The 27,257-nt window shown below is 41.3% G+C and overlaps 1 protein-coding gene across 1 annotated transcript in view; it reads right to left on the bottom strand.

The window, feature by feature from the left end:
• The window catches only part of COL21A1 (collagen type XXI alpha 1 chain), a 203,010-nt gene that overhangs the window by 137,668 nt on the left and 38,085 nt on the right, over window positions 1-27,257 (bottom strand). Inside the window, exons 2-7 of the mRNA XM_074991138.1 lie at window positions 22,315-22,440; window positions 20,666-21,217; window positions 10,730-10,898; window positions 10,391-10,607; window positions 8,431-8,604; window positions 830-907 (exon numbers count right to left, since the gene is read on the bottom strand). Coding sequence (XP_074847239.1) covers window positions 830-907; window positions 8,431-8,604; window positions 10,391-10,607; window positions 10,730-10,898; window positions 20,666-21,217; window positions 22,315-22,408 — 1,284 coding nt within the window. The 5' untranslated portion in view covers window positions 22,409-22,440. The remainder of the gene's footprint in view (window positions 1-829; window positions 908-8,430; window positions 8,605-10,390; window positions 10,608-10,729; window positions 10,899-20,665; window positions 21,218-22,314; window positions 22,441-27,257) is intronic.

Below are 27,257 nucleotides of genomic sequence, written 5' to 3'. Positions count from 1 at the left end.
AAGCATGACAATGTTAGCTGCTACACACTGTGCAGTTCTGTATATCAGTTGTTTGTTAGGTTCTAAGTAAGAGCTGAACTCTTTGGCCCTCTGGTAATTTAAGACTTCCCCTCACCATTCTACAAACAATTAACATTTCAACACAGAGTGAACTGGAAACAAACAAGTAAGGAAGGGCCACTTTTAGGTCAGTCTTCAGCCACAAGAACCTAGGCATCAACTGATCAGGACTTCAGTTTTGTCTCATCCAAAACACACTGGAGGAAATCCAGGCCTCACTGAAGTCAATTGGAGTTTTGCCACCAACTTCAACGGGAATACTTTTGACAAGAAATCATCATTCAGGAGAAAAAATAAATAAAACCCAGAAATGAAGTTCTGTTGAATAGATAATAGATGTAACAGATTAGGGGTTTACTGATAGTGTTCTAGTAAAAATACTTTTTAAAGTAGATAGCTCTTTTCATCAATGGAACTTAAGGCACTTTCTCTATCAAAGCTTGTGTCACAGAAGATTCAGAGTTCACGTTCTATAAATTTCACATTTGCACTTTCAAGTAAACGACAACATTTTAAGGCCTCTTAAAGGTGGTCCTTCCAGAAAAATACAGAAATCTTGTAAAATATATTGGTTCTAAAAAACAGAGTTGTCATCTGCTTGAATATTGTAGTAAGTTCCTTAAATTCTAGAAGTATTTTGTTTACAATAGTTAAATAAATACAGAAATGTTTATTTTATTTTAAGAGCTCCTTATCAAGACAGACCCTGTGATTAGTTATTTGGATAAAGTGTCAAACAATCCTTGAAAAATTCATCAATCATACTCACAAATCCTGGAATTTCACATGCTGTTTCTCGATTGTTTTGTTCTGGGTCACAGTAGATTCTTAATTTCTGGACATCAAACTATAATTTAAAGCCAAATACATTGTTTAGGCAAGTTAAATGTTAATTATTTGAGATTACATCAATAAATTTAAAATACAGTCTCCTTTAAATGGTCTTAGTTGACAATATAAACAAAAAATCTGAAGTCATACGTGTCACATAAGGTTGTCAGGCAATTACAGAAGACAGTTAATGACAGGATTTTAACCACACCGCTCCCACCAACTGGTGTGTGCATTAACTTTCACATTTCATGGGTAACAGCGACATGACTTTTTTTTTTTCTTTTCAAAACAATAGAAATAATTGTCCTCAGTCTCTGGATGAGGAATGCGCAGCACAATATACAAACCTGTTCATGATAAATCTTGCCTTTATTCTATTTCCACAATTTCCTAGATTATTTTGAAATTAGCCTCCCATCCCATTTTTGATTCCGATCCAAATAGGTTTCTTTCAGTAGATGCTTTCGGAATACATTCTCAATAAAAAATGAAATGCACAATTTAATGGAAGATTCTAGTCTTTCATGGTAGACTTTAATACAGCTATATTCCACCACGCTAACTATTACTATACAACAGGATGTGTTATGATGTTGTGAAACAGAATCACATTAATTATATGTGGAAAGCAAAAACGATTTAGGTCATAAAGACCATCTTTCTGGCAGTGGAAAACTGTTCCCTACTGTATATTTTCTTGCACTTCTTCCAGGCTTTTAAATATCTCAGGCAGTGGGTCTTACACAATGCCTCACTCCTAAATCTTTTCTTAATTTCAGACAAAATTTCCTGGCAGAGAGACTTAAGAAACTAGTGGAAACACTGTTCCTGAAACTGTTTAAAAATCTTGATTGCACAAGGCTACACAAATGTAATATTGGGAATAATGCTCATCTGGCAAGAAAGATGGATTAGATGACCTTGTATATCTTTTCCATTCCAGTGAAAAAGTCTAAGATGCTACAAGAAATCAACAACACAATTCTATCTTCCTTGCAGGGACTCATTTTACAACATGAACAAAATCTCATTGGAAACACTGATTCACAGAATGAGCAAGCATTTGTCTAAAATTTGTTTCAGAGATTATAAAGACAGACCTCAAGCAAGCAGGATAACCAGATACAACAAACAAAGGACTTTCTTTGTGATGGGGCATGGCTCCACTCCAACCTCTACAGGATTAATGAGGTCTTAAGAGGCCAGTTAGGTCAGCTTGTGTCACCTAAGAGGGGGGTCACAGTGAATTGAAAGTGAAGCCCCCCTGAACCACCTCTGAATCCACCTATTAAAGGTCTGGGCCACAACAAAGCCAAGGAACTGATTGTAGAAAGGGGCCATGAGGGAAGGAAGCACCAGTAACGCCCTGGGGAGGGTAGTTTTAGGAACGAGGAAAAAAGTACGGGAGGAGAGTAAAGAGTCTTAGGCAAGAAGTTAGGAGGCACGAAGTAGTCATGAGGAACTAAGTAAGCTCCAGTGACAAATTCAAAACAAGGAAAAAGTAGTCAAGGAAGTTTCGCTGAATGAAACCCAGGGAAACAGCAACAGATTCCTGGATTTCTGGTTATAGTGTTCCAGGCTGGAACCTGGTGTAGCTGGTGGGCCTAGGTTCCCCTGCCTGCCAGTTCTATAATATAACAGGACCCAGGGAGGGTCTGAACACATTCCAATGATGGTATTTGGCTAGCTGTCCTGCAGGACTTTGCAAGCCTTGAAGGGGCAGACTAAATGGGAACCTGGCCAGAAGGCCAAGTTATCACCAGAGAAACTACTGCAGGGTGAGCAGTAAGCAGCAAGAAGAGTACCCAGCGAAGCAGGAGCTACATTCCCAGACCTAAACACAAAGAGGTGCACAAGCTGTGAGCGAGAATCCTGTAACATTCTATAAGGCGGCTCTGTTTTAACATCTGTGCATAAAGCACCCACATTATGAAAAATGTACTTTCTCTCTCAAGTCTTACTGTTTAATTAAAAGATTTAAGAATTTAAACAGCTGAGAGCAAACAAAAGAAAACACCATTCAAAAACATAAAAAAAATCTAATTTAAATAATTCACTATTTCACAGAGGTGCCTCTATTATTCTCACTCTAATTAACAATAACTCATCCCACAGCGTTACAATTTCTTGATTTATAAGAAATTAATAACTGGGTTTAAGTTAGCAAACATCTGGAACACTTTATGTACTTAGTTTTATTGCTAATAATAATTTATTAAGCCAAAATTTGCTTACGTTTTTGTGGTACCACATAACTATAGAAGAAAAGGAAGGTGTTTTACATTCCTTGAAAATAGATCATAATACCTACAGGGTTTTCCATATTTTACTTTAGCAGACTAGAATAAAACTAACAATTTGCAGCATGGTGAAGGCAGCATGGCAGGGACAGAATTTCTTACATTACAGGTGCTGTGCTTCCTCTAAGACCAAAGATAAGGACAGAAGTTGCTTGCAGCTTTTATCCTCTCCTCAATATGTACAAATATGTACATACTGTCTTGAAGCTCTGAGTGAGAGGAACTCTTGATGGCTTTGTCCTGGGAGGATGAGAATGATGCCAGCACCATGAACTCTTCCCCCGAACTCGCTTCCTGACCTACTAGAACTTTCTGATTCTGGGGTGATTTCCCCCTCACCTGCTTGAGGAACCAGGACAGAGCCCAATGGTCTCTCAGGAACTCCAAAACTGACCAGTAGCCTAGGATGGTTGGGTAAATCCCCAGAAGTTCCAGGGGTACTAGGTTACCAGCCACAGCTCCCTCAGCCATGTGGGGAGGTGCAGTACCAAAGGCAAGGCAGAACCATTGGGGTCAGTGCCTAACAAGGGGCAGGAAGCCCTACTCAGTGCCAGCTTCTGAGCCACACGCTCAGTGCCCAGTGACCAGGAGTCGGGGGATTCTGACTGACTCCCACCTGCTGGTGAGTACTGTGGACCCAAGAATGAAACGAGTCTCTGTCGCAGGGCCTCAGCAGCCATTGGGAACAGACGCCTTCTATCACTTGCACCAAAAGAGACCTTGAGTGAGGTTGGGAGTGAGAGCAAGCCTGGTAGGCTAAGGACCACCAAGACCACAAGGACCTATATGAGGGGAACCAGTGCCGGAAGGACTGCAACCAACAATGCCATTTGCCTGAACAGTCCTGGATGCAGTGCCAAGGTCTCAGAGATGCAAGGGACTCATCCTGGTCCCCATGCTAGGAAGCATGTGCCTCAACTGGTCTGTGCCATGGTTCCAGTGACTGTCGCCCCAAGTCGCGTCCTTGCCAGGTGGGGGCCTCAAGGAAATTTTCAAAGCCTTCCACCCAAAACCGGGGTCTAAAGGCTTTGCATTGAGGACCACTGGCAAGATGGTCCCTTAGAGAACAGGGCTGGGGACATGCTCCAAAAGAGCTCAATGTGGGCTTGCCCTGGGACTGTGATATGCCAGTGACTATGCCATTGGCACCAGTAGGGCCAATATGTCCTGAACTGCCCACAAGTTCTCCAGGGTCAATGGAATATTCAGCTGACAGAGGCTTTATCACTTCCTGGCATAACCAGCCCAGGTTGGAAGGGCCGGACAGCTCCACTGGAGCTGGGACGCAACCTCCAGATGGATATGACAAGCCACCCATCACAGGTCTTCTCTCTCTTTCCATCTTTTCCTGTCCCTTATTGAACATCCTCTTGCTAACACCTTCAGTTGCTTGATCAGAGTAAGTGGTGCCCCCCTGAAGATGACACCCACAGGGCACTGCACACCCCCACCATAGCAGTCAATGCCAAGTCCAACATCGGCTCCGACAATGGCATTAGCACTCACTCCATCAGGAGAGCCCAACAGTGAATGTCTCTCTCCCTTTTAATACGGGGCTTAAACAATGCAAATTTGGCACTTATCACTAATGTGTCCTTCACTAAGACACCTTAGGCAACTACTCTGCAGGTCACTAATAGGCATAGAATACCCGCACTCGTCACAAGGTTTGAAGCTTGGGGATCAGAGGATGCCCCGTCCCTCAGCTAAGTCCTATCTGACAACTACAAACTATTATGAAAACTGTAACATTTAGGGATACTAAGCAGAACTTAGAAAAGCCTGGCCGAAGCCATAGCAGTTCTGTTCCACCATCACTGGTGGCAAGATGGACCAGAACCAGATTTGCGAAGCCTAGATGGTTGTCAGGAAATCCAATTCCTGCTTGCAGCTCAGCTACATAAGCGAGAGCCTACCTGGAAAGTAGGCAGGCATATCAGGGCTTTCACATGGTAGGTACAATACTAGGTAGCACTGTAACATTGGCAAAACTAGCCTTTAACAAGAATGCCCAAGTCTGTTTTCTGACTTGGGTGCCAATGTACTACCATTGCTCACCCCTCATTCAACAGGTTTTAAGGCAAACCAAATTGTGCACTATGTCAGCATACACAAGATTGGAATTAGAACACACCACTTACTGGAGACTAAAATGTTGACACATAATTGGGAGCAAAGCAACAGCCGAGCTTTAAGTTTGTACACAGAACAGCGAGCAAAGTGCGATGAGAGTTCAGAGTCTGATTAATCATCTTTGAGCCTGAGGGTCTCTCTACATTGCTATAAACCAAGCAGCTGGCCCATGCTGCTGACCCAATCTTGTGGGGCTCAGGGTCTGAGGCTAGAAAACTGCAGTGTAGACATTTGGGCTTAGGCTGGAGGCCAGGCACTGAGACGCTGCTCCCTCACGGGATCCCAGCCTAAGCCTGAATATCTACGTGACAATTTCACAGCCCAAACAGATAGTCTGAGTCAGCTGATACAGGCCAGTGCTGGGTTTTCCACTGCAATAAAAAGGCATCCCCTGCGTTCTAAGCCTAAGCCACCCCAGCCTGCTCAAATCAGTCTATTTTAGTTAACAGTGGTGAAAGTTTTCTGGTCCTTCTGAGACTTTTGCCCAGATCAGGAATGCCCCTGGTCTCCAGATTTCAAGTCTTGAGATGGCTGCAAATGGCCTATGCCAGGCAGTGACCCACACAGGAGTTGCCTGTGGTGCTTGAGCAAAGATCACATCAGGGACAGGTACAAGATTTACAAACCATTTAAACCAAGGACTGTAAAGGAAGAGGACTTCATGCCCTACTTATGAAGTCAGTCCTGATTCTGACTCACACCAAGGCCTCAGCACACAGTGCCCCAGCAGTACCATCCACTAGCCAGCACCGTTCCCACTCTGACTCCAGTGAAGAAGCCAAAGAGGGCAGCATGTGATCTTTCATCCCTATACCATAAACAGCAGGATAAAGCTATGGGTGAGCACCGTCCAATGTCAGGCAGCTCTCACTCCCCCTCAGGCTCAGGGAGCGCACCTCAAAAAGAGCAGAATAACCCAGCCCATTCCATACCCACCTCCCTGGACATGAGTGGATCCCCAAGGTATATTCAGGTGCCCCCCAAACCAGAGGCCCTGCAGGTGGCACAAGAGATGCTGACTGTCAGTGCTGGCCACACAGACTTTGCCGCTTTTTGCCTATTTTAATGCGGACAAAGCAACTGCATTACTGAGTACGCCTAAAGTCTAGGCCCTTGGCACACCAGGGAAACAACCACATCCAGCTCTGTTAGGGAGGTTGGGCTGGATATAACACCCCACAATCCCACTCCATCATCCCCATCGCCCAAAAAAGCTTCCTTTTCTGCCATCATTTATCTTGGCAGCCACAGACTGTCATCCTCCACACCTGTAAGTCTTGCTTCACCTCTTGATCCTGATTATACCTTATCTGAGCTGCTCCCAGCTCATGCTTGTGGATTGCAGCACTTCTAGTAATTTCATGGTTAATGGGCTCACCAAAGCTATTTAACTTTCAGTGCAGAAGATGCTCACCCCAGACCAAACTGAGTCAATTGATTGTAGCATAAAACTGTGCCCCTCCAAGTCAAAAATCCAAGATCACCATAAAAACAACACCACCACCACACCCAAACACCTGCTACAATTTAATATAATCAAGTTGCCACACTTCCTGATTATGCTCAGCATTCTTTGGCCCTCAGTGCATGATCCAGACATCTTTTGGAAGATGCAAGGGACAAAATTCAAGGTAAGCTACTGTTGACCAACTACATCTAGCTAAATCAGATGCCCAGAAAAGAACAGGAAGAATGGAAAAAGCCTGTGTTCAGCAACTCCCAGGAGATGGTTTATTGACACCTCACAGAAACCAAAAGTTGGTAGATGTATTTGACAAAAGAAATGCTGACATCTTACCCACGTGTCAACCCCACAATGGCCCTATCAACCACCAACCAATCAAAATCAGAACAAGGCCTTATGAGAATTCACTGATGAGAATCTCAAAAAAACAATCTGTCCACCCTCATCTCATACTGGCGCCTTGATTCTGTTCATTAAGAAGGATAACTATGCATTGAATAAAATCCCTATCAAGATCAATTATCTCAGTCCATGATCAGCAGGATGTTGAAAAGAGTTGCTGCTGACAATGTACACTGATCCCTCACTCTATGAGCACAATGGGTTCCCAACTTTGTGCTCGTAGGCAAAAACTAGTAAGAGGGAAACTAAATTACCATTAAAATATACATGAAAGTCTCTGATTGGTTCCTAGAGCTTGGCAAATGAGCAGCAGCAGGTGGTGCTGCTTTTGAAAGGGAAGTGAAACTTGGCGGGGGGGGGGGGGCGGGGTTAGAGAGGGTTAAAGGCTGGGGACAGTTTGGGGCCATGAGTGGGAGGGAGAGTTAAAACTTGGTGAACGGTTGGGTCTGTGGCGGGGGGGGGGGGGGGGGGGGCAGGGGAAACGCGTTCAAGCTGCTGAATGTTGGGCATGTGGTCCGGTGGGGTGGGGGTCAGGCTACAGCAGGTTAGATCTATTGGGCTGGTGGGGAGGGAAGTGGGGGGGGGGGGTCAGGCTGCCGCAGGGCCAGTCTGCGGGGGAGAAAAAATATCAGGCTGCTGCAGGGTGGCGGAGGGCAGGGGAATCGTGCTGCTGCAGGGTGGCAGAGGTACGGTGCGGGGGGAGTGTCAGGCTACTGCAGGGTCAGCCCGAGGTGGGGTGGGGGGGGAAAAAAAATCAGACTGCCGTGGGTAGGGGCCTCGCGGCTGGCGGCGGGTCAGACTAGGGCAGTTTGGAGCCAGGGGAAGGGATTAGCCTCATATTAGCGGAGGAGTTCACTCGTAGGGTGAACGAAGGTAAATAAATGTGTCCCTCATTTAAGCCAGTACTCGTTAGTAAAATACTTGTTTAATGAGGGATGAGTGTATTCAGTAAGCACTCGACCAGATGAGGAAGTTTTCACTGAACACACGCACACGCACACGCACACGCACACGCACACGCACACACACGATGAACGGACTCCAAGGCCACATTGTGAAAACATTTGGCCACAGATGGCCTGTAGGCTGTGAGTCCGAGACCCCTGTATTAGAACGTATAACTCCCCGGGAACACAAGGCTGCAATGGAAATGTGAGGTGGAAGGTTAACAATTGCAATACAACTAAAATGGTGTATTAACAAACTATGCTACATACTACAATATTCTAGACTCACCTGTACAGTTTCCTCTTTCCCAGGATACTTCCCTATTTGGGTTAGTCCACTGATGTAGATCCCTAAAACAGGATGCAATGGCTTCATTTCAGTTTCTTGATCATCTATATACAAAGTTACATGTGTTTCTGTTACCAAGAGACGAATTTGATGCCAGCCTTCATCAAACAATGTCTAAGAAAATGGAGGGGAAAAAAAAAGAGCCTTTATAATTTCCTAAATTAAAAGAATTATGAAATTTCATCCAACTATTTATCCACTTGTTTTTGTCCATTAAAAAGGCTGGTTATTTGTATTGTGGAATATAGCAAAGGTCACGGTTCTCTCAGAGCAAAAACATATGCAAAAGACATAAATGCTTAAAAAAATTCAAAATGTCACAAGATCAATTTATTTTACAATCAAGATTCTGATAAGCCATTTAAATATTATCTAAAAAGTTTAAAACCATTTTAAACTTCCCATACTTCACTAAGAGAGCAATAGAGAAAGCCACATTTTTAAAAAAATCAGAGGAATCAGGTTCAGCAGTTTCATTCACTTAGGACTCTAAAATTTCATTAAAAGATAGTAGGACTTGGGAACCTAAAGGTTAGATTCCTGAAAGGACTTAAGTGCCTCCCTGCACATTTAGTTATTTAAATCCAACATTTATGCACCACAGGTATTCACAAAACTACTACGCCGCTGGAGTTTGTTGTAATGCTTCTATGGTACTTGACACATTCAGTTTGTTTGGAAGATAGTAAGTAGAAAATGTACATAAAATAAAATGACTTTTTCAACACTCTGAATTGTTTTTCCATTGTGTTTTTTAAATAACACTCAGAAAACTAGCCAATCAACACACAATATTCTTAACAAATTTAACTATAAAAGAAAAATGTTGGATTGACAGCCTGAAGGCTCCCTATTCACATACAGAATTGTTACAACTCTGGCAGGCCAAACTTCCCCACCTCTCAATTATGAAGATTCTTCAGTATTAAAAAGTTAATGTATTCTCTGCTAAGATTCCAGTTGGCACCTTTGTTTACATGGTGGTTTTTATGTGCTATTTGTCACCTAAGAACTGAAATGAATATATCACTTCACATAACATACATCAAGTGTTAGACATAATTTTGCCCAGTGGGATCACAGAAATGGTTACTCTCTGCGGAGAGTCTAAAAAGATCTCCAGAAATTGTTTCATACTTATTCTTATGAGCAAACCATTCTTAGAGGTGCCAGAAATACACCTTTATCTGAAAAGATTCTGGAACAGCAAAGTCCTGTGATGAACAAGGATTTTAAGCAATGTAGTGCAGATTGTCTATTATTCAAATAAAAATAACCAAACCAGCTGAGGAAGTGTTCTCCGGACACAGAATTAGATAAACCAGGCTGCGTTGAAATGCAAAGTTTCTAACCAATCGATTTGAAAAACAATTATTTTAAAAATAAATAAATGGAAATTAATTCATTTTAAACCTCTATAGCAATGGTTTTGAACCTGTGGCCCATGAGCTCCTGTATGTCCATGAACAATGTTTAAGGGGTCCATGAAGTTTGCTGTTACAACAGAAGAGTGGTTTTCAACCTCCAGTCTGCAGATGTCTGGGGATCTGCTGACTGTCTTAAGGTTTCCGAAAGAGTCTGCGCCTCCATTCAAAAAAGTTTTAAGGGCCCACAAATGAAAAAAGTTGAAAACTACTACTTTACACACACAATAGCAAAATTAATCTCTAAAACTAGATTATTTTGAGTAAGATAGCATGTCTGACACTAAATGTATCTTTGTAAAAAATACAAAATTTTTTTCAACTAACACCAGCATGTCACACCAGCCCTTCATCCAGCTACTTTCAAATATTCACCAGTTCAGGAGTGAGCTTGTCTCCCTTAACTAAAGGTAAAGAGCCAAGGCAAGAAACGTGTTTTCATTAATATTCCAATGTAGAATCATTGTACTCATTACCTTTACACGAGGTGCAGTGAAAGTGACAACCTGAGTTCCATTTCCTAAGCTTGTTGTAGTAAATGATAATGTTTTATCTTCCCCATTTACAGTAACTGTTATTTGTGGTCTCCCATCCAGGCTTAGAATCCTCCACAAGTCCCATGTCTTTCTGACCTTAAACCTCTGAGTGGAGACAAACACATATGATGGAGGAAGACCTTCTGGAAACACATTCCTGGAGAAAAAAAAAAAAAAAAAAAAACATACATTCTAAATTGGAAATTCTGGAAAACCCCCACACACTTCTATTAAACCACATATTTATCCCAAACTGCATAGCTTTCTACAATGAAGTACCTTGTAAATTCTGACAAGTCGATGTTTGATGTTATTTCATACGCTTTTGCATTAGAAGATGGAATCTGAATTCTCTTTTTAACCTTTTTCTTCACACCTAATCCTAAAAGAATATCAAAGCCTTTTTCATCACGAGCTGCCACTGGAATTCTTGTTGGACAAACAGATTCTGTAAAGCAAAAGAGGGAATAGTTGACAGCAATCAATTATGAAAACACTAAAACTTCATTTGATACTGCATCTGTTTGACAAAGTGTGAACGATTTTAAGCTAAAGCATAAAATTCCCAACATATTTGTTTGAATACCAAAACAGGCTCTGGAAGAAACACAGACACTTTGGCCATGTCTACACAAGAGGCTTTTCCCAGCAAAACTGGGCTGTTGTCAGGAGAAAACCCGCGGAGCGTCTACACACAAAATGTGCTTTGTTGACAGTTTGTTAACAAAACCCAGCACATCCACTGACAGCATTGTGCCTCTCCTAATTCAGGTATAATGCCTCTGGCAATAGTGTTCCGTTGACAAAACAGCTGTGTAGATGCTCTGGGGCCGTTCTGTTGACAAACAAGGTTTCCGGTTCACCGGGCAGCCCTGTTTGCAGAGTTTCTGGTCAGCAGTGCTGGCAAGAGAGGGCCGGGCAGTCTGATTGCTCTCTGTCAACAGAGCAGCTCTTTCCATCTGCTTTTGTGTGTAGACACAATCTGTCGACAGAGGTCCTGCTGGGAAATCCCTTCTGACAGTGACATCTGTCAACAGAGGCTTCCCATGTACATGTGGCCTCCCTGAGTCAAATATTTCCCCCCACTGCAGGATTCTAAGGAAGCAGATGAAAGAATGAAAAATGAAGTGGAAAGTAGAAAGCCAACGAAGTATACAGACTTGGAAGCAGAATTTCTGCCACAGATTCTCCTTTTGCCTGGCATCCTCCAAATCCCCACCAAGCACCACTGAATTTTTGGGTGTCTAAGTTTGTGGGTGAAAACAGCTGCTCTGCACAGCTTGTTCTCCTCGGGATGGATGCTGCTGCAGGATTAAGGGATAGGTCTACACTACAACTGTGACTGAAGCTGCCAGCCTAGGCTGACAAACTTGCATTAGGAGGGCTCAAGCTAGCATGCTAAAAGAGCAGTATGGACTTGTTGCTTAGATTGCATCTTGGGCTGTCAGGACACCTGGGTTTGAGTTCAGGTGGCTACCTCATCTCTCCACAACCACATTGCTATACAGTATGCTAGCTCAAATCTTGCTAACCCCATTCTGTCTATTTTGACCGAGAAGCTTGGTTCTATCTGCTGTGTTGACATACGTAGGGATGGAGTGTCACTAATACAGTTTGAACTCCTCAGATGAAAGGCAATACAGACAGACATGTAAAAACATCATTACATCTCCACTTCTGGAAAACTTCTGTTTATACTCAGATACACAGGGAGCATGTTGATTATCCAGATACAGAAAGCTACTTCTTATTTCAAGAGGGTAGCTACATAGCTCCTCACTGCTTTAATCAAGTCACAGGTAGCAAAAACTGGTCCCTTCTCAATGATCAGATTCATGGGAATGAGATCCCCTAATTGCACAGTAACCTGGTGCACTGCAGATTACATGCTAACTTGTCATGCACTAACTCACAAGCTTTCTGTGAACAATGCTTCAGCCCTTACACAGATGAAGGGGAGACCAAATAGAAGAGTTATGTATTAATGAGCACCGTTTTCCATTATCTGTGTTCAAATCCTTTTCAAGAACACAGCATTAAAAAAAAAAAACCTGTTACATATTTCTAAATAGCAAACATTCTGCAATGCTCTAAACAGAACAGCAAAGAACTAGATGTGCAGAAAAACTTCCAGCCATATCAGTATTTAAACGATGATTCAAAAGAGCACTTACTGGGCAGATTCCAGCAGACTGGAAAAGGGTAAACATAGTGCCCATCTGTAAAAAGGGAAAAAAGAACAACCCAGGAAACTACAGACCAGTCAGTTTAATTTCTGTGCCAGGAAAGAAAATGGAGCAAGTAATAAAGGAATTCATCAGCAAACATCTGGAAGAAAATAAGGTAACAGCCAGCATGGATTTGTAAAGAACAAATCATGCCGAACAAATCTGACAGCTTTCTTTGATAGGATAACAAGTCTTGTGGATAAGGGAGAAGTGGTGGACACGGTATACCTAGACTTTAGTAAGACATTTGAAATGTTCTTGCATGATCTTATCAAACTAGGAAAATACAACTTAGAAGGGGTTATTAGGTGGGTGCATAACTGGCAGGATAACCATTCTCAGAGGGTAGTTATTAACAGTCCACAATAATGCTGGAAGGGCACAACAAGTGGGGTTCTGCGGGGGTCTGTTTTGGAACCGGTTCTATTCAATATCTTCATCAATGATTTAGATATGGACATAGCAGGTACACTTTTAAAGTTTGCAGACAATAGCAAGCTGGGAGTGGTTCCAACTGCTTTCAAAAGGATAGGGTCAGAATTGAACATGAACTGGACAAACTGGAAAAACTGTCCGAGGTAAATACGATGAAGTTTAACAAGGATAAATGCAAAGTACTCCACTAAGGAAGGAATAATCAGTTTCACACACACAGAATGGGAAGTGACTGTCTAGCAAGGAGTACTGCAGAAAGCTATCTAGGGGTCATAGCAGACCACAAGCTAAATATGAATCAGTGTGACACTGTGGCCAAAAAAACCACAACATGATTCTGGGATGCATCAACAGGACTGTTGTGAGCAAGACACAAGAAGTCATCCTTCCACTCTACTCTGCACTGATTAGGCCTCAACTGGAGTATTGTGTCCAGTTTTGGGCACCACATTTCAAGAGGGATGAGGGGAAACTGGAGACAGTCCAGAGAAAAGCAACAAGAACGATTAAAGGTCGAGAGAAAAATGAGCTATGAGGAAAGTAATTGGGCTTGTTTAGAAAAGAGAAGACTAAGATGCGACATGATAGTCGTTTACAATTTCCTAAAGAGTGTTACAAAAAAAATTTCTTCTTAGCTTCAGAGGATAGGACAAGGAGCAATGGGCTTAAACTGCAGCAAAGAAGGTTTAGGTTAGATATTATAGGAAAAACTTCCTAACTGTCAGGGTGGTTAAACATTGGATTATATTGCATAAGGAGGTTGTAAAATCTCCATCACTGGAGATATTTAAGAGCAGGTTAGAGAGACATCAGGGATGGTCTAGATGGTCCTTGGTCCTGCCATGAGGGCAGGGGACTGGACTCAATGGACGACTCAAGGTCGCTTTCAGTTCTAGTATTCTATGATTCTTTGATTCCATACGCATTTACTTATGAAGCTCTTTTTCAAAAGCAGCTCTTCATTTACTTCAGCAATTCATAACTAAATGAGTAAAAAGTAGTTCTAATTTGAAGAATATTTGAGATGTAAAAGACTGATGTAAGTAAAGAGTATATTTACTTCTGACTGACAGAGACATGGGAATTAACATTAACAATCTTACAAATGGTATCAGAGACCTACACAGATTGAGTGCATGATACTAAAATGTAATGTGTTTGGGTGTTGACTGCCTGAAATTTAGATTAATTCAAATTAATCAGCCTTGAATCAACAGCTTGATATATAATAAAGAAGCTATAACTTTTTCTTAGAATATCTGTATTTTGACTTATTTGCAGATAATGGCCGTATCTACACTATCCCAAAACTTCGAAATGGCCATGCAAATGGATCATCCTTTTTGAAAGGACCCCAGCAACTTCAAAATCCCCTTATTCCTATAGGGGCAGAGGCAAGCCACAGCAATTTTGCAGTGCCGCAGCCACCCGTTTTCTAATGAGGCGCTGAATACATATTTCAGCACTTCATTAGTAAACTTCGAAATGGCCATTTGCATGGCCATTTCAAAGTTGTGGGATAGTGTAGACGTAGCCAATATGAGCTATGGTCCATCATGTCTACTGCGCTAAAGTCTGCTTTAAAGCTATTTTCACTATACAAAGGTGGTGTGATGTGTTTTCAGTTGAAATTAAAATTGGCTGAATGTTACTTTTTTTTTTAAAAAAAACAAAAACAGTGTTGGGCAATGGACTTAAAACTCTCAAATTATAGAATTGTGCGCTAATGTCAACCTCTCTTTTCTTTAGCACATATCACCTTATTAAAAACAGTTTTCCTTTTGTTATAATAAAGGCTTGCCCTATTTGTTATAAATTCATTTTCACTATTCAAATTTTCCACTGTTAAAGAGGAAAATATCAGTTCATAATCAAGAAAGATGTTAGAAATACATTCCAAACAAGTGCTGGAGATTTTCATATCTCCATCTGTACTAGCCATGGGTTACAGCCAGATGCTAAAAGGAAGGACACAAGATGTGATGCCAGAGAACTATCAGCACAGAGGTCTAGACTGTGGCTATTGCCTGCTTAAATATGCAAGAGAGGAAGATGTGAAAAAACCTTTTCCCCTGGTGTACCCCTGCCTGCCCCCTCACAGGCCAGTCATAACTGGGGCCTCCACCATTCAATGAGACATTATGAAATAGCTATCTAATCAATGGCCATGCCATCCTCCACGTCTTTCCAAAAAACAAAGCATTATTGAAATTACAAATAATTTGCACTCTGGACAAAAAAGTATCTAGAATCTGGGAGATTCCAGAACAATTATTTGCACAGCACAAACATAGCTGGTGCTTTTATTCATATCAAAGCACAGGTGCAAGATTTAGTCAACATACTTCTGATAAAAACCTTGATAAATCATTGCTTCAGCTGGTTTCTGAGTGGATTAATGGAAAGAAACATGCACATGCAGCAAAATCACTGGGTCACTTTCTAAACCCAGTTACACCCAAGTTGACCAACTGTATTAACCATGAATTGGGATACCAGACATTCATGCTAAGTGACACAAGAATTAGGACTATAATCTGACTTCAGGTTTCAGAGAGGTGACCATACTTGTCTGTTTCAGCAAGAACAACAAGGAGTTCAGTGGACCTTTATAGACTAATAATTCTATTAGGGTATAAGCCTTCATGATTTGCAATTCACTTTGTTGATGTATAAAAGTAAAAGAATCAGATAGGAGGGATACAGAGAGGAGAGTACTACATCAATTCTCATTCAATCAGGGTAGGCCTACACAGCATAGTTATTTCAAAATAACTATATTTGTATCTACATAACACAACTGCTATTTTGAAATAGTTTCAAAATAGCGGTTGAGTTATTTCGAAATTGGTAACCCTCACTCTGCAACGAATAGTGTTAATTTCAAAATAGCTATTTCAAAATAGATGTTAAGACAGGTAATAGCCTGTCTCAACAGCACCTATTTTGAAATAGGCACTGTGTGTGCTGACAATGTATTTTGAAGTTGCAGAGTACTATTTCGAAATGCATTTTTGTATGTAGCAGTGTAATTTCAAAATAGCTATTCTGGAATAAAACTGCTGTGTAGACATACCCTCAGAGTGGCTGTGGCCCAGGCCCATGTCCAACCATGATAAGAAGAGGGGAAAATTACTTATTTATCTTAATGATAAAAAAAGGAATCCCCAGTCCCTGTTCAGACCCATTCTGATGTAGTCAAGTAGTAACAGAGAGATAGCCATGTTAGTCTATATACTATCAAAACAAAAAAGCAGTCCAGTAGCACTTTAAAAGACTAACAAAATAACGTATTAGGTGGTGAGCTTTCGTGGGATAGACCCACTTCTTCAGACCATAGCCATACCAGAACAGACTCAATATTTAAGGCACAGAGAACCAAAAATAGTTAAAGGTTGACAAATCAGAAAAATTGTAATCAAGGTGGGCAAATCAGAAGAGCAGAGGGGCGGTAGGAGAGTGGGGGTGAAGTCAAGAGTCAGGTAAAACAAAGCATGTAAAAAAGAGTCCATATAATGACCCAGGTAACTGGCACCCCGGTTCAAACCATGTGTTAATGTGTCATATTTTATATTGAAATTTGACATATTAAACACGTGGTTTGAACCGGAAGGCCAATTACCTGGGTCATTATATGGACTCTTTTACATACTTTGTTTTATCTGACTCTTGACTCCCCTCCCATCACCACCACCCCTCTGCTCTTCTGATTTGCCCACCCTGATTACAATTTTTCTGATTTGTCAGCTTCTAACTATTTTTGGTTCTCTGTGCCTTAAATATTGAGTCTATTCTGGTATGGCTATGGTCTGAAGAAGTGGGTCTATCCCACAAAAGCTCACCAGCTAAAACATTATTTTGTTAGTCTTTAAAATGCTATTGGACCGCTTTTTCATTTTGATGTTGTCAAATGTTCTCTATTCAGATCCATTCTGATGTTGTCTACTGCTGTGTAGACATACCCTCAGAGTGGATGTGGCCCATGTCCAACCATGATAAGAAGAGGAGAAAATTGCTTATCTTAATGAGAAAAAGATCCCCAGTCTCTATTCAGACCCATTCTGATGTTGTCCAATTGAAATCCACAATAAGTTCAATTGAAGGAATTGAAGGAACTAGAAGGAAGGTCCCTTGAAGGAATTAGAGTTACTCTAAGTTTATGATGAAGTACCCAAGATTAAAATCGGACCCTGAGAATCCCATATACATATTTCACATATTAGAGATACAGAAGAATTATATGGGTTAAGACAGACCTCTATTTGGTCATCTAGACCATCTTCTTCCACTGTGTCAGGACTGTTTTCGCAATACCTACACCATCCACCCTGGACAATCCTGATCTCACAGAATGCAGTAGTAGTTTTGTTACTGGCTTCACAGGAAGTAAAACTGGGCTCAACCACTAATATTGCCTGTGATCGCAGTTCTACACCCTCCCCAACACATTGTTTCTTTATGTCACTTTTCCTTACACTTGACCTAATATTTTGCCTTACTGCAGCCTCCGACGACTTGTTCAGTCTCATTAGTTAACGCAAATAATCAGTCCCTCTTTAACAACTTCTCTTCACATACCGCTAAATTACTGCATTGAGTACTTACAATACACTAGTGACACGCAGAGACTGCATGTAGAAGTCAAGAGAAAGAATCCTATTCTTTAAATATTAAGGTTAGGAAAGCCTCAGGCATTCAAACACAGAAAACTGTGTATTGTTTACCCTGTGGCTATCAGTTTTGCCCAGATTGTTAATGCCCCTGAAAAGAACTACTCTCTTTCTCTCAAGAAGGGAAAGCAAGCCATGAATGGGACAATGCAGTCCCAAAAGAGAAGTGTTCAGCAAAGTTTTCTTACTCATTCCAATGCCAGATCAACCACATTGTACGCAAGTCATGAAACATAAGGCCTCTATCAGCATGGGGAGAAAGTGCTACAGCAGGCTTCTAGCATTTGCCTTCTATTTGGCAACAGAGAGCACTCCCACAAAAAAAAATCTTCAACCATCTTACTAAAGTTGGTAGTCTCGTGTTATTCAGTAATGCCTCTACTCTTATTTGCACATGATCAAGGACATGAAAATGAAAGCTTGAGTAAGTCTGATGTTGAGTGCTGTCCATTCATTTCTTCTGTGTAATTGATGAGTGCTCTTGTCACCCATCTCTTTCCTCACAGTCAAATGAATCTCTACTTAGGGAAATACAATCATCTACCTTACACAAACTTTAAAAAAAAGACCAGGAGGAAAAGGAATGGATGCAAAAGGGCCATTTGAAGTTAATGGTAAGTAAATTTAAAACCCATAGAATGCAATGTGTAGTCAGCCTATAGTATTTGCAGCCATGGGTGTTGAGAGAGAGGAAATACAGCAACTAGATTCTTAAAAGAGGCTGGATAATATCATGGCCATTAGTAACACTTGTTATACATTCTAAAGCAGGTGACTAAATCACATACATTTGCGAGGGCTCCATGTTGAGAACCCTGGCGAATGTTGAATTTTGCAAATACTGTACGGCAGCTGCTCCTGCCTGGAGCCTGGCTGTCAGTGCTCCCTGCCTGGAGCCCCAAGGGAAACGGCGGCTGCAGCCGGAGTTCCTGCCCGGAGCCCTGGGAAGTCGCACATGCTAACGCTCTCCACCCCAGAGCACCGGGAAGCAGCAGCTGCCAGCCCTCCGTGCCCTGGGGCCCTCGGGAAGCGGCTGCTCATGGCCGCTCACAAATAATTGACTTGGAGATACACACCATCTCCTAGGACTGGAAGGGACCTCTGGAGGTCATCTAGTCTAGTCCCCTGCCCTCTTGGCAGGACCAAGCACCATCCCTGACATCTATTTGCCCCAATCCCTAAATGGCTTCCTCAAGGATTGAACTCACAATCCTTGGCAGGTTTAGCAGGCTAATGCTCAAACCAATTTGTGAACCTTAGGTTCATGAATGTTGAGACCCTACTGTATTCCAGGAAGAGCCAGTGATTAACACAGGGTTAAGGAAGGAAGTCCTGTATATACACACCGTGTACTCCAGAGCATAACTGGCCAGGTTGTTATGAACAGGTTTGACAACACCCACCGTTCTAAAGAATCAGAATTCAGAAATGGTATTCTCCAACAAAATATTGACTTGATAGACCATGGGTCTATTTAGGTAAATTGTTCATAAAGAAAATAACCTACAGGTCTTCACCTTGGGAAACTTCTCCACGCATCAATTTCTATTAAAGAATGTTTAATCTGATTTCAGTCCATTTTAGATTGACTCCACCCTCCCACTTCAGTTACAATATCTCATTGGATGGTTGTGATTTTGTACCTCAACAAACAATTGCTACTTTTTCAGTAAAGTCCACATTTCAAGGTAAAAAAGTGTTTGTTTTTATTTTGCTCCTGCTAAATGCGGAAACATACTACTACTGATGTACGTCTTACATCAACTCAAGAGTATAACAAGCACAACACACATGCTGCTGACACATGCTAAGTTCATTTTATAACAAAGTTCTGTGTGTAGAAACATTATGCTATCTTTTTAGAGGGATGTCAGTGTTTCATAAAGTTATTTTTCTCACATTTGAAGTTTAAAAAAAAATCACTTTGAAGTGTTGTTTCTGGCTCTCTCTTCTTAAAAAATAATTCTGTTTAAAGTTGTGCAGAGAATTTTGGCATAATTCGCTGCAATTGTAAGCCTATAAATCTCTCCTGGGCTTCTCAGCCCAAGCTAGCAAGTACCACTATGCTCTCTTCCCATTTGTTAAGAAGAGGGGATAGACAGTCTTGCAGACTGAAACCAAGTGCAGCTGGAAATAGAGGACCAGTATCAAACACCTTTTTATCCCTGACGGTTTAACTCAACATGAATTAAAATTAACGCTATTATTTTCAGCACTAATGCAAAGAGCTTGAGTGATTTATGTTTGCAACCTTTGGTAAAGCACAGGGAAGATTTTCATTAAAAAATAACCCATTCTGAGATGATAATATACACCGTAGTAATGTTTTACTCTTTAAAAATGCTTGGTTTTGAATGGAAAAAAATACATCAAATTCAGGAGAGGTGAATAGCTCACAAAATTTGTTCTTATTCATCAGTGGCTGAGTTATAAATTTACCAAAAAGATACCACTGAAATACTTCAATATGCACACCGCAATACGTCACAAGACTTGAAGACCATGAGGCTACGTCTACACCTGTCCCCTGCTTTGAAGGGGGCATGGTAATCAGGCTGCTGATAGATTACTAATGAAGTGCTGTGATGCGTATGCAGCACTTCATTAGGCTAATTCTCCCCCCACAGCAACTTATAAACGTCAAACTTCGAAGTGCCAACATGCTGTGTAGCTTTGAAGTGCCCGCAACTATACAGCATGCCAGCACTTCGAAGTTTGACACTTTGAAGTTGCCGCAGGGGAGAATTAGCCTAATGAAGTGCTGCATATGCATCTCAGCACTTCATTAGTAATCTCCCAGCAGCCTGATTACCATGCCCCCTATAAAGAAGGGGGCAAGTGTCCATGTAAAAGGTATGTTTGAAAGCTACTTTAAGGTTTACCTTCACAGAGTTTCTGCTTTATTACTTCTCTTATTCTCGATATTGCAATATAATCTTCAACGTAGAATACATAAGTTGACGAGGGTTTGTTGGCAATAGCTCTAAGTTCATCCTCTTCGATTTCTGAGCCAACACCAATAGCAAACAAAGTGATTTTATTTTTTCTTGCTTCTGCTGCTGCATCTTTGACTTCATCTTGGGACTTGCCATCAGTGAGAACAACAGCTATTTTCGTTAGAAATCTTGAGGATTTAGCAAAAAGGTGGTCAATCGCAAACTGAATAGCTCTTCCTGTTCTTGTATTGCCACCTAAATATTGTATGGATTCCATTTGTCTGATTAAATTTTTATTGGAATCATGAGTTCCTAGTGGGATTTCAAGTACAGGGTAATCACTATACTGGACTACTCCAACTTGAATAAACTTTGGCCCTATGTCAAAATTACTTGTAATATTGACAAGCCACCTTTTGATAATTTCAAAGTTTTCTGGGCCAACACTGTAGGAGCCATCTAAGATGAAAACTAAATCCGCTGGAGCAGTTCTGCAACCTAAAAACAAAAACCAAAGCAATACTTTTAGAGAGTCTTCTCTAGAGCAAGCAATTATTTTTCAGTTATCATTCATTAGTTATGTTTGTAGCCTGCTGGCCCAAATATTTTGTAAATTCTTCATTTATAACTGCCACATGCATCAGAAAACAATATATTTGCAGTCAAACAGTGGACTCAACTTTGCATCTGAAAAAAATCAAGTGGTGTACTGTTTTGCACATTATTACCAGACATAATCAACAACAAAAACTTTGGAATCAGAAATTCAGCTGGCAATTGCATCTGAGGTGTGGGATGGAAAAGTATGCAGCTTTCTCTTCCATACCTGCATTCGTCTGCAGTGATAACAGCAGGTTTTTTTTTCTTTCATAAACAGATATGACCCAAAAAACACAGGGTGCAGCTTACAGCAGTGTTTTTTTCTGAATTATTTTCTGATTACACCTTTTTACTATAGAACATATCTGGCACAGCTGCTGTGTATCTATAGTAAAAAATATAGAGCATTTAACTCTGCTGAGTAACACTGGTAGCACATTATACTGTTAGGAGATGGCATTGAATCACTTGACCTCAATAATAGTAGAGTGGAGCATGTGTTTATATGCACAGTAGTTAGAAGGTGTGCTATTTTATTATAAACTGTAATACAGTGACAGCTGCATGGGTTTCAATATTTACTGTCTTATTGTTGCCAGAGAATTATCTGATTCATGTGACTTCTGGAGGAGAGGCAGCATAAAAGGACAATTTTGGAACAGGCAAGCCATAATAAAGAATGGGCATGGTCTTGACGCCTTGATAGAGAGGAACTGGAACCTTAAGAATTTTCTTTTAAATAACAATTAGTTCTCATTGAAAAAAAGGTGGGGGCGAGGCATTCCCTCCCTGCAGAAGAGAGAAAATATGGATGCAGAATCATATGTCAGGAACCTTTCATCAGTAACAATTCACCATTGACATTTCATCCTAGTAAGTACTATATCTGACTACAGATGATATAACCCAAACCCAATCCCCCCCGCCCCCAAATACTCTAAACTTGTTTTCAGTTAGCCATAACTGGTCAGTAAAATTAAATAACTCTCTCTTACTTGCTCTTATTTCACCATCGTCAGCCGAGATGTTATGCTGAAGTAGCAGAATTAAAATTGTTTGAAGAAACTTTAAGTTCTGTGCCATGTACATTTGATTTCCAAAGTTTTGAGTCCTAAATTAAACTGTAAAAAACAAAATATTACAAGTCTATCAAATGCAGATACATCTGAACAGATATGCTTTGCCAACTGTGCATAAAAATGTCAGGCCAAATCCAGCTCACTTTGGTCTCATGCACAATCCCAATGACTATGTTCCAAACTTCAGGTGTGCTATCCATGTAATGTGAGAGAGATTTGATCTCATTTTAGAATTACCACTGTTTCCTAGGTATTCTTTGAAACCACTACCATTTTGCTATGCAGTATTACATAAAAATAACCAGTACATATATCCAAAAGCCACAAATTTGAAATGGCTCTATGAAATGCAATTCCTTTGGAAGCACAGTTATTCCATGCCTCCTAAAATGGAACAGAATGCCTGAGCCCAGAGCACAATTTGGGTCTTATCATGATTATAGTCCCTTTCAATTTACGAACTACTGGAGTTACAACAGAAAAAGAGATCCACTTTTCCTGACCAAAACAATATTGGTTTATGTGATGTACACTGTATCATATTGGATTATGAACTCAAAGAGTTCTGATCCCAATGACTGCATTGTAGATTTGGGGATGATACCCCTGATTTCAGTGGTGTTACTACTGATTTAATCTGCTGTCACTGAAATCAAATACTTGTGCCAATTATGCTGCACCAGAGCTGTGCATCAGAGGGGAGATAAAATGAGCACAATGCCATGCATTAATGCAGTTTATCACCAAGTCATTTCTACTGATATTAACAAAGGCAACATTCCATGAAAAAGTTCAGATTGCCTTTTATCCGTTCCAGGTTTTACGCTACATGTTCTCTCCCATCTGCTGTTTTCTCTCAAAATTTGCACTTATTTGTATACACAAACCCTCAAAATGTGTGATTTCAAATTGCACTTAACTCACATTAACGTGCGTTAAGCACAAATCAAAATCCCTATCCCCCCACAGCCCTGGCTCAATCCCCCACCCCCAGCCTGTGCGGCCCCAGCTCACCACCCCCTACCCATTTCCACTCCTCCCAGTGCCCCAGTTTAACCCCCCACCATGTGCAGTTCAAAGCCCCTGAGCGCAGCTCCAGCTCAACCCACTGCCCCACTGCTCAACTACTTCCCCAGTTGCAGAATGTGTGTTCCACTGGGGGAAAAGCCACCCTGTTTTACATGAAATTCAAGTTATGCGAGAGTGCGTGGGAATGCAATCTTCATGTAACTCAAGGGACTACTGTACATGGCATGATTAAAATTTATTTTAACCACACCTTATAACTATACTCCTTGCTTAACTCCCTGCTTTGTATATTAGAAAAGGACTCTAATGAATAAAAATAAAATAGCACTACTTTGGAATATTATACTTTACCATTATTTTAAACTAACTTTGAGACACAGGAGACAATGACTTTAAATCATTGCTTTGTGTATTTTCACCTTCTAGAACACAAATGTTATCTTTAACTGTCATATTCTGCTCTCAGTTACAAAATGAAAACCCTAGTCAGTGGAGAAAATGCACATTTGTGGATACACAATTGTAACAGATTGGAATTTGATCACTTGCTTATCTGTGTGAGCACTTCTAATAAATCTGCAGGCTAATTTTTTCTGCTTAAAACACCATCAGCAGCTCCTGCGTGTCATGACAGTGGCAATATTCATTAAATGTCTTGGTTTGGATTAGGGCAGGGGTGGCCAATCTTTTTTCATTGAGGGGGGCACATGGAAATTTTTCATATGTTCTGGGAGCAGAACATAAAATAGCCCCAAACTGCCTCCCCATTCCCCACTCCCAGGCTTAACCTCCTCTCAGCCACAAACCACTCCCCACCTACCTCATACAGGACCTCCACGCACTGCCACTGCCACACAGCTCCCCCCAGTTCTTCTACGCCCTTCCCCCACATGCAACGTGGGTGGCTCTCTGCCCTACCACACTGAAATAATGGAACTCTAAACTAATTCAATTGAGTTCCATTATTTCAGCATAGCAGAGCAGGGAGTCACAGGAACAGTCAACAGTGGCAACTTCCGCAGCCACAAATGGCTCCTTAAAGAGCCGCGTGCAGTTCAAACTGCAAGCTAGCCACGTAGATGGGGTTCCTTTGAAAGGAAACCCAAATTGCTTTCAAAAGTGGGGTTTCTTTCCGAAGGAACCCATCTACTCCCCTAGTTTTCAATTTGAAAGCAGCACTTTCAATTGTCTGGGTGACTCCCATTATGCAAATGAATATTCTTATCAGCACCTCATTAGCATTTTCAACCTGCTTCATTTACACGTCCCTTCCGAAAAGGAGGGGAATGTGTAGACACAGCCTTAAGGTGAGGTTTATCGGTTTACCATTAACATCCCTAGTTTGGATATAAAGGAAGCATGATGTTCTCTTACTTAATACTTGGTCAGAAAGCTTTTCTTAGTCTCTGCAGCAAGAAAACCAGTAATTAAATGGGGGCCCACTTTTAAAAGATGTTCAATGCCCTTAACTCCCATTGAACAGAATCAAACCAAACAATAGAAACATTGCCCTCCACCTCCATCCATTTCCTCTGTCGTACATGCTGGTCTTGACTACCCACTTGTTCATTTGGCCAACAACCATCTTTGCACCTTTTTGCCATATACAGGAAATATTCTTCCAGACCCTGTAGGTTACCTACAGTACTGCTCCGTCAGTTTCTCCCTCAAAACCTATGTCTTCAGTGATTCATGTATGAAACGGCACTACACATAAAGCACAGGTGGACTGGTCAATGGATGTCAACAAAATATATTTATGTAACAAAATAAAAATGTTAAACCACTTTATTTAAATGTGTAACACCTGTAACTATTTTATAGTCTTGTTCTCCCTCATCCTTAGCGTGCTGCTTATCTCCTTTGATTGTAACAAAACAAACCAGCAGTCCTGTAGCACTTAAAAGACTAACAAAATAGTTTATTAGGTGGTGGGCTTTCATGGGAGAGACCCACTTTTTCAGATCAATAGCCTTTCCAGTACAGAATGGCAGTTATATAATACACATGTCCGAAATAAAAGCTGACAAATCAGATACATGGAACGGAAGTGGCAGGGCCGGGGAGGGCAAGCAGGAGAGATACTAAGTGTCTTGCGTGAGATCATTACAAATACCAAAGGAAGGGAAACAATCCTCATAATGCATGAGATAATAATTGCTATCTCTATCGAGACCAAGTGATAGGCCGTGTCTACACTAGCCCCAAACTTCAAAATGGCCATGTAAATGGCCATTTCAAAGTTTACTAATGAAGCGCTGAAATACATATTCAGTGCCTCATTAGCATGCGGGCAGCTGCGGCACTTCGAAATTGACGCAGCTCACCGCCACACGGGTCGTCCCGACAAGGCTCCTTTTCGAAAGGACCCCGCCTACTTCGAAGTCCCCTTATTCCTGTGAGCAGATGGGAATAAGGGGACTTCGAAATTGATGTGGCTTGCTGCTGCGCGGGTCATCCCAATGGGGCTCCTTTTCGACAGGACCCTGCCTACTTCGAAGTGCCGCGGCCACCCACATGCTAATGAGGCACTGAATATGTATTTCAGCGCTTCGTTAGTAAACTTCAAAATGGCCATTTGCATGGCCATTTCGAAGTTTGGGGCTAGTGTAGACATAGCCATAATGTATCAAATTTGAGCACAAACTCCAGCTCACACACCTCCCTTTGTAATCTGCTGTTAAAGTCTCAGTAGGATGGATATTCTCAGGTCTTTAACACAATGGCCCACTCCACTGAAATGCTCACTGACAGGTTTACATGTAGTATGATTCCTAATGTCTCCTCTGTGCCCATTTACTCCTTTGATTGTAATTTTTTCAGTACAGCAAAAAGGGTCTTCCTCTATCTATGACCAGCATCTCCCATACTGGTAATAATTAGAAACTAATTAGATGTTGTGAAACAACTGAAGTACTACAGAAAAACCCCTTCTGGATACTGGCATACAAGATTTTGTTTTGACATATGAGAAGTGCCATAATGGGCAGGTAAATGGAACAAATAATCATTTCCTTAATAAAAAGTAGCCTATAGTACAGTAAAAGCTGGACAATAAAATATACCCAATATTCAGTCAGGGGCCCTCCTCTACCCCTCAAGAGGCAGGAGGCTGCTGGCCCCATTCTGCCCCTCACACCAGCTGGGCAGTGGACATCCAGCCCCAAAGGCCACATCCAGGTAACCAGCCCTGCGGCAGGCCTGGTAATCATCCCTAACGAAAGCCACGTACAGAATGTGCTGCTTATCCAGGTGCTGGGTAATCGAGCTTTTATCGTATAAAGAATGCCACTAATATGCCATGACACACTGAACACTCAGAAGAGAACAGTAGAGAATCAACATTCGGTAACAGTTTAACAGAATCATAGAACCACAAGAAATCATCAGTTCCAGTTGCCTGCACTCATGGCAGGGCCAACAGCCCATCCAGACCACCCCTACAAGTGCATGTCTTCAAAATCTCCAGTGATGAAGATTCTACAACCTCTCTTGGAAATTTATTCCAGGGCTTAACCATCCTGACAATTAAAGCCCATTGCTTTCTGTCCTATCATCAGTGGTTAAGGAGCATACTACTTCTCCCTCCCCATAACAATATTTAAGATACTTGAAAGCTGTTATATCCCATCTCAGTCTTCTCTTTTCCACTCTAAAAAAGCTCAGTTCGTTCAATCTTTCCTCATACCAGGTTTTCGAGACGTTAGAAAATTCAAGCAGAACTTAAGAAACAAAAGGCAGTGCAGCTGTTATAGGTGAATAAAAATCTGTATGCATTAATATAAATTACCTATTATGCTTGCATTTGTTAATGTGCTGGAAGATTTTCT

This window comes from Carettochelys insculpta, chromosome 3 (genome assembly GCF_033958435.1).
Source record: "Carettochelys insculpta isolate YL-2023 chromosome 3, ASM3395843v1, whole genome shotgun sequence".
In the NCBI taxonomy this organism is placed as follows: domain Eukaryota; kingdom Metazoa; phylum Chordata; order Testudines; family Carettochelyidae; genus Carettochelys; species Carettochelys insculpta.
Note: the sequence above shows the minus strand (reverse complement) of the source record. Positions and strands in the feature narration are given on the sequence as shown.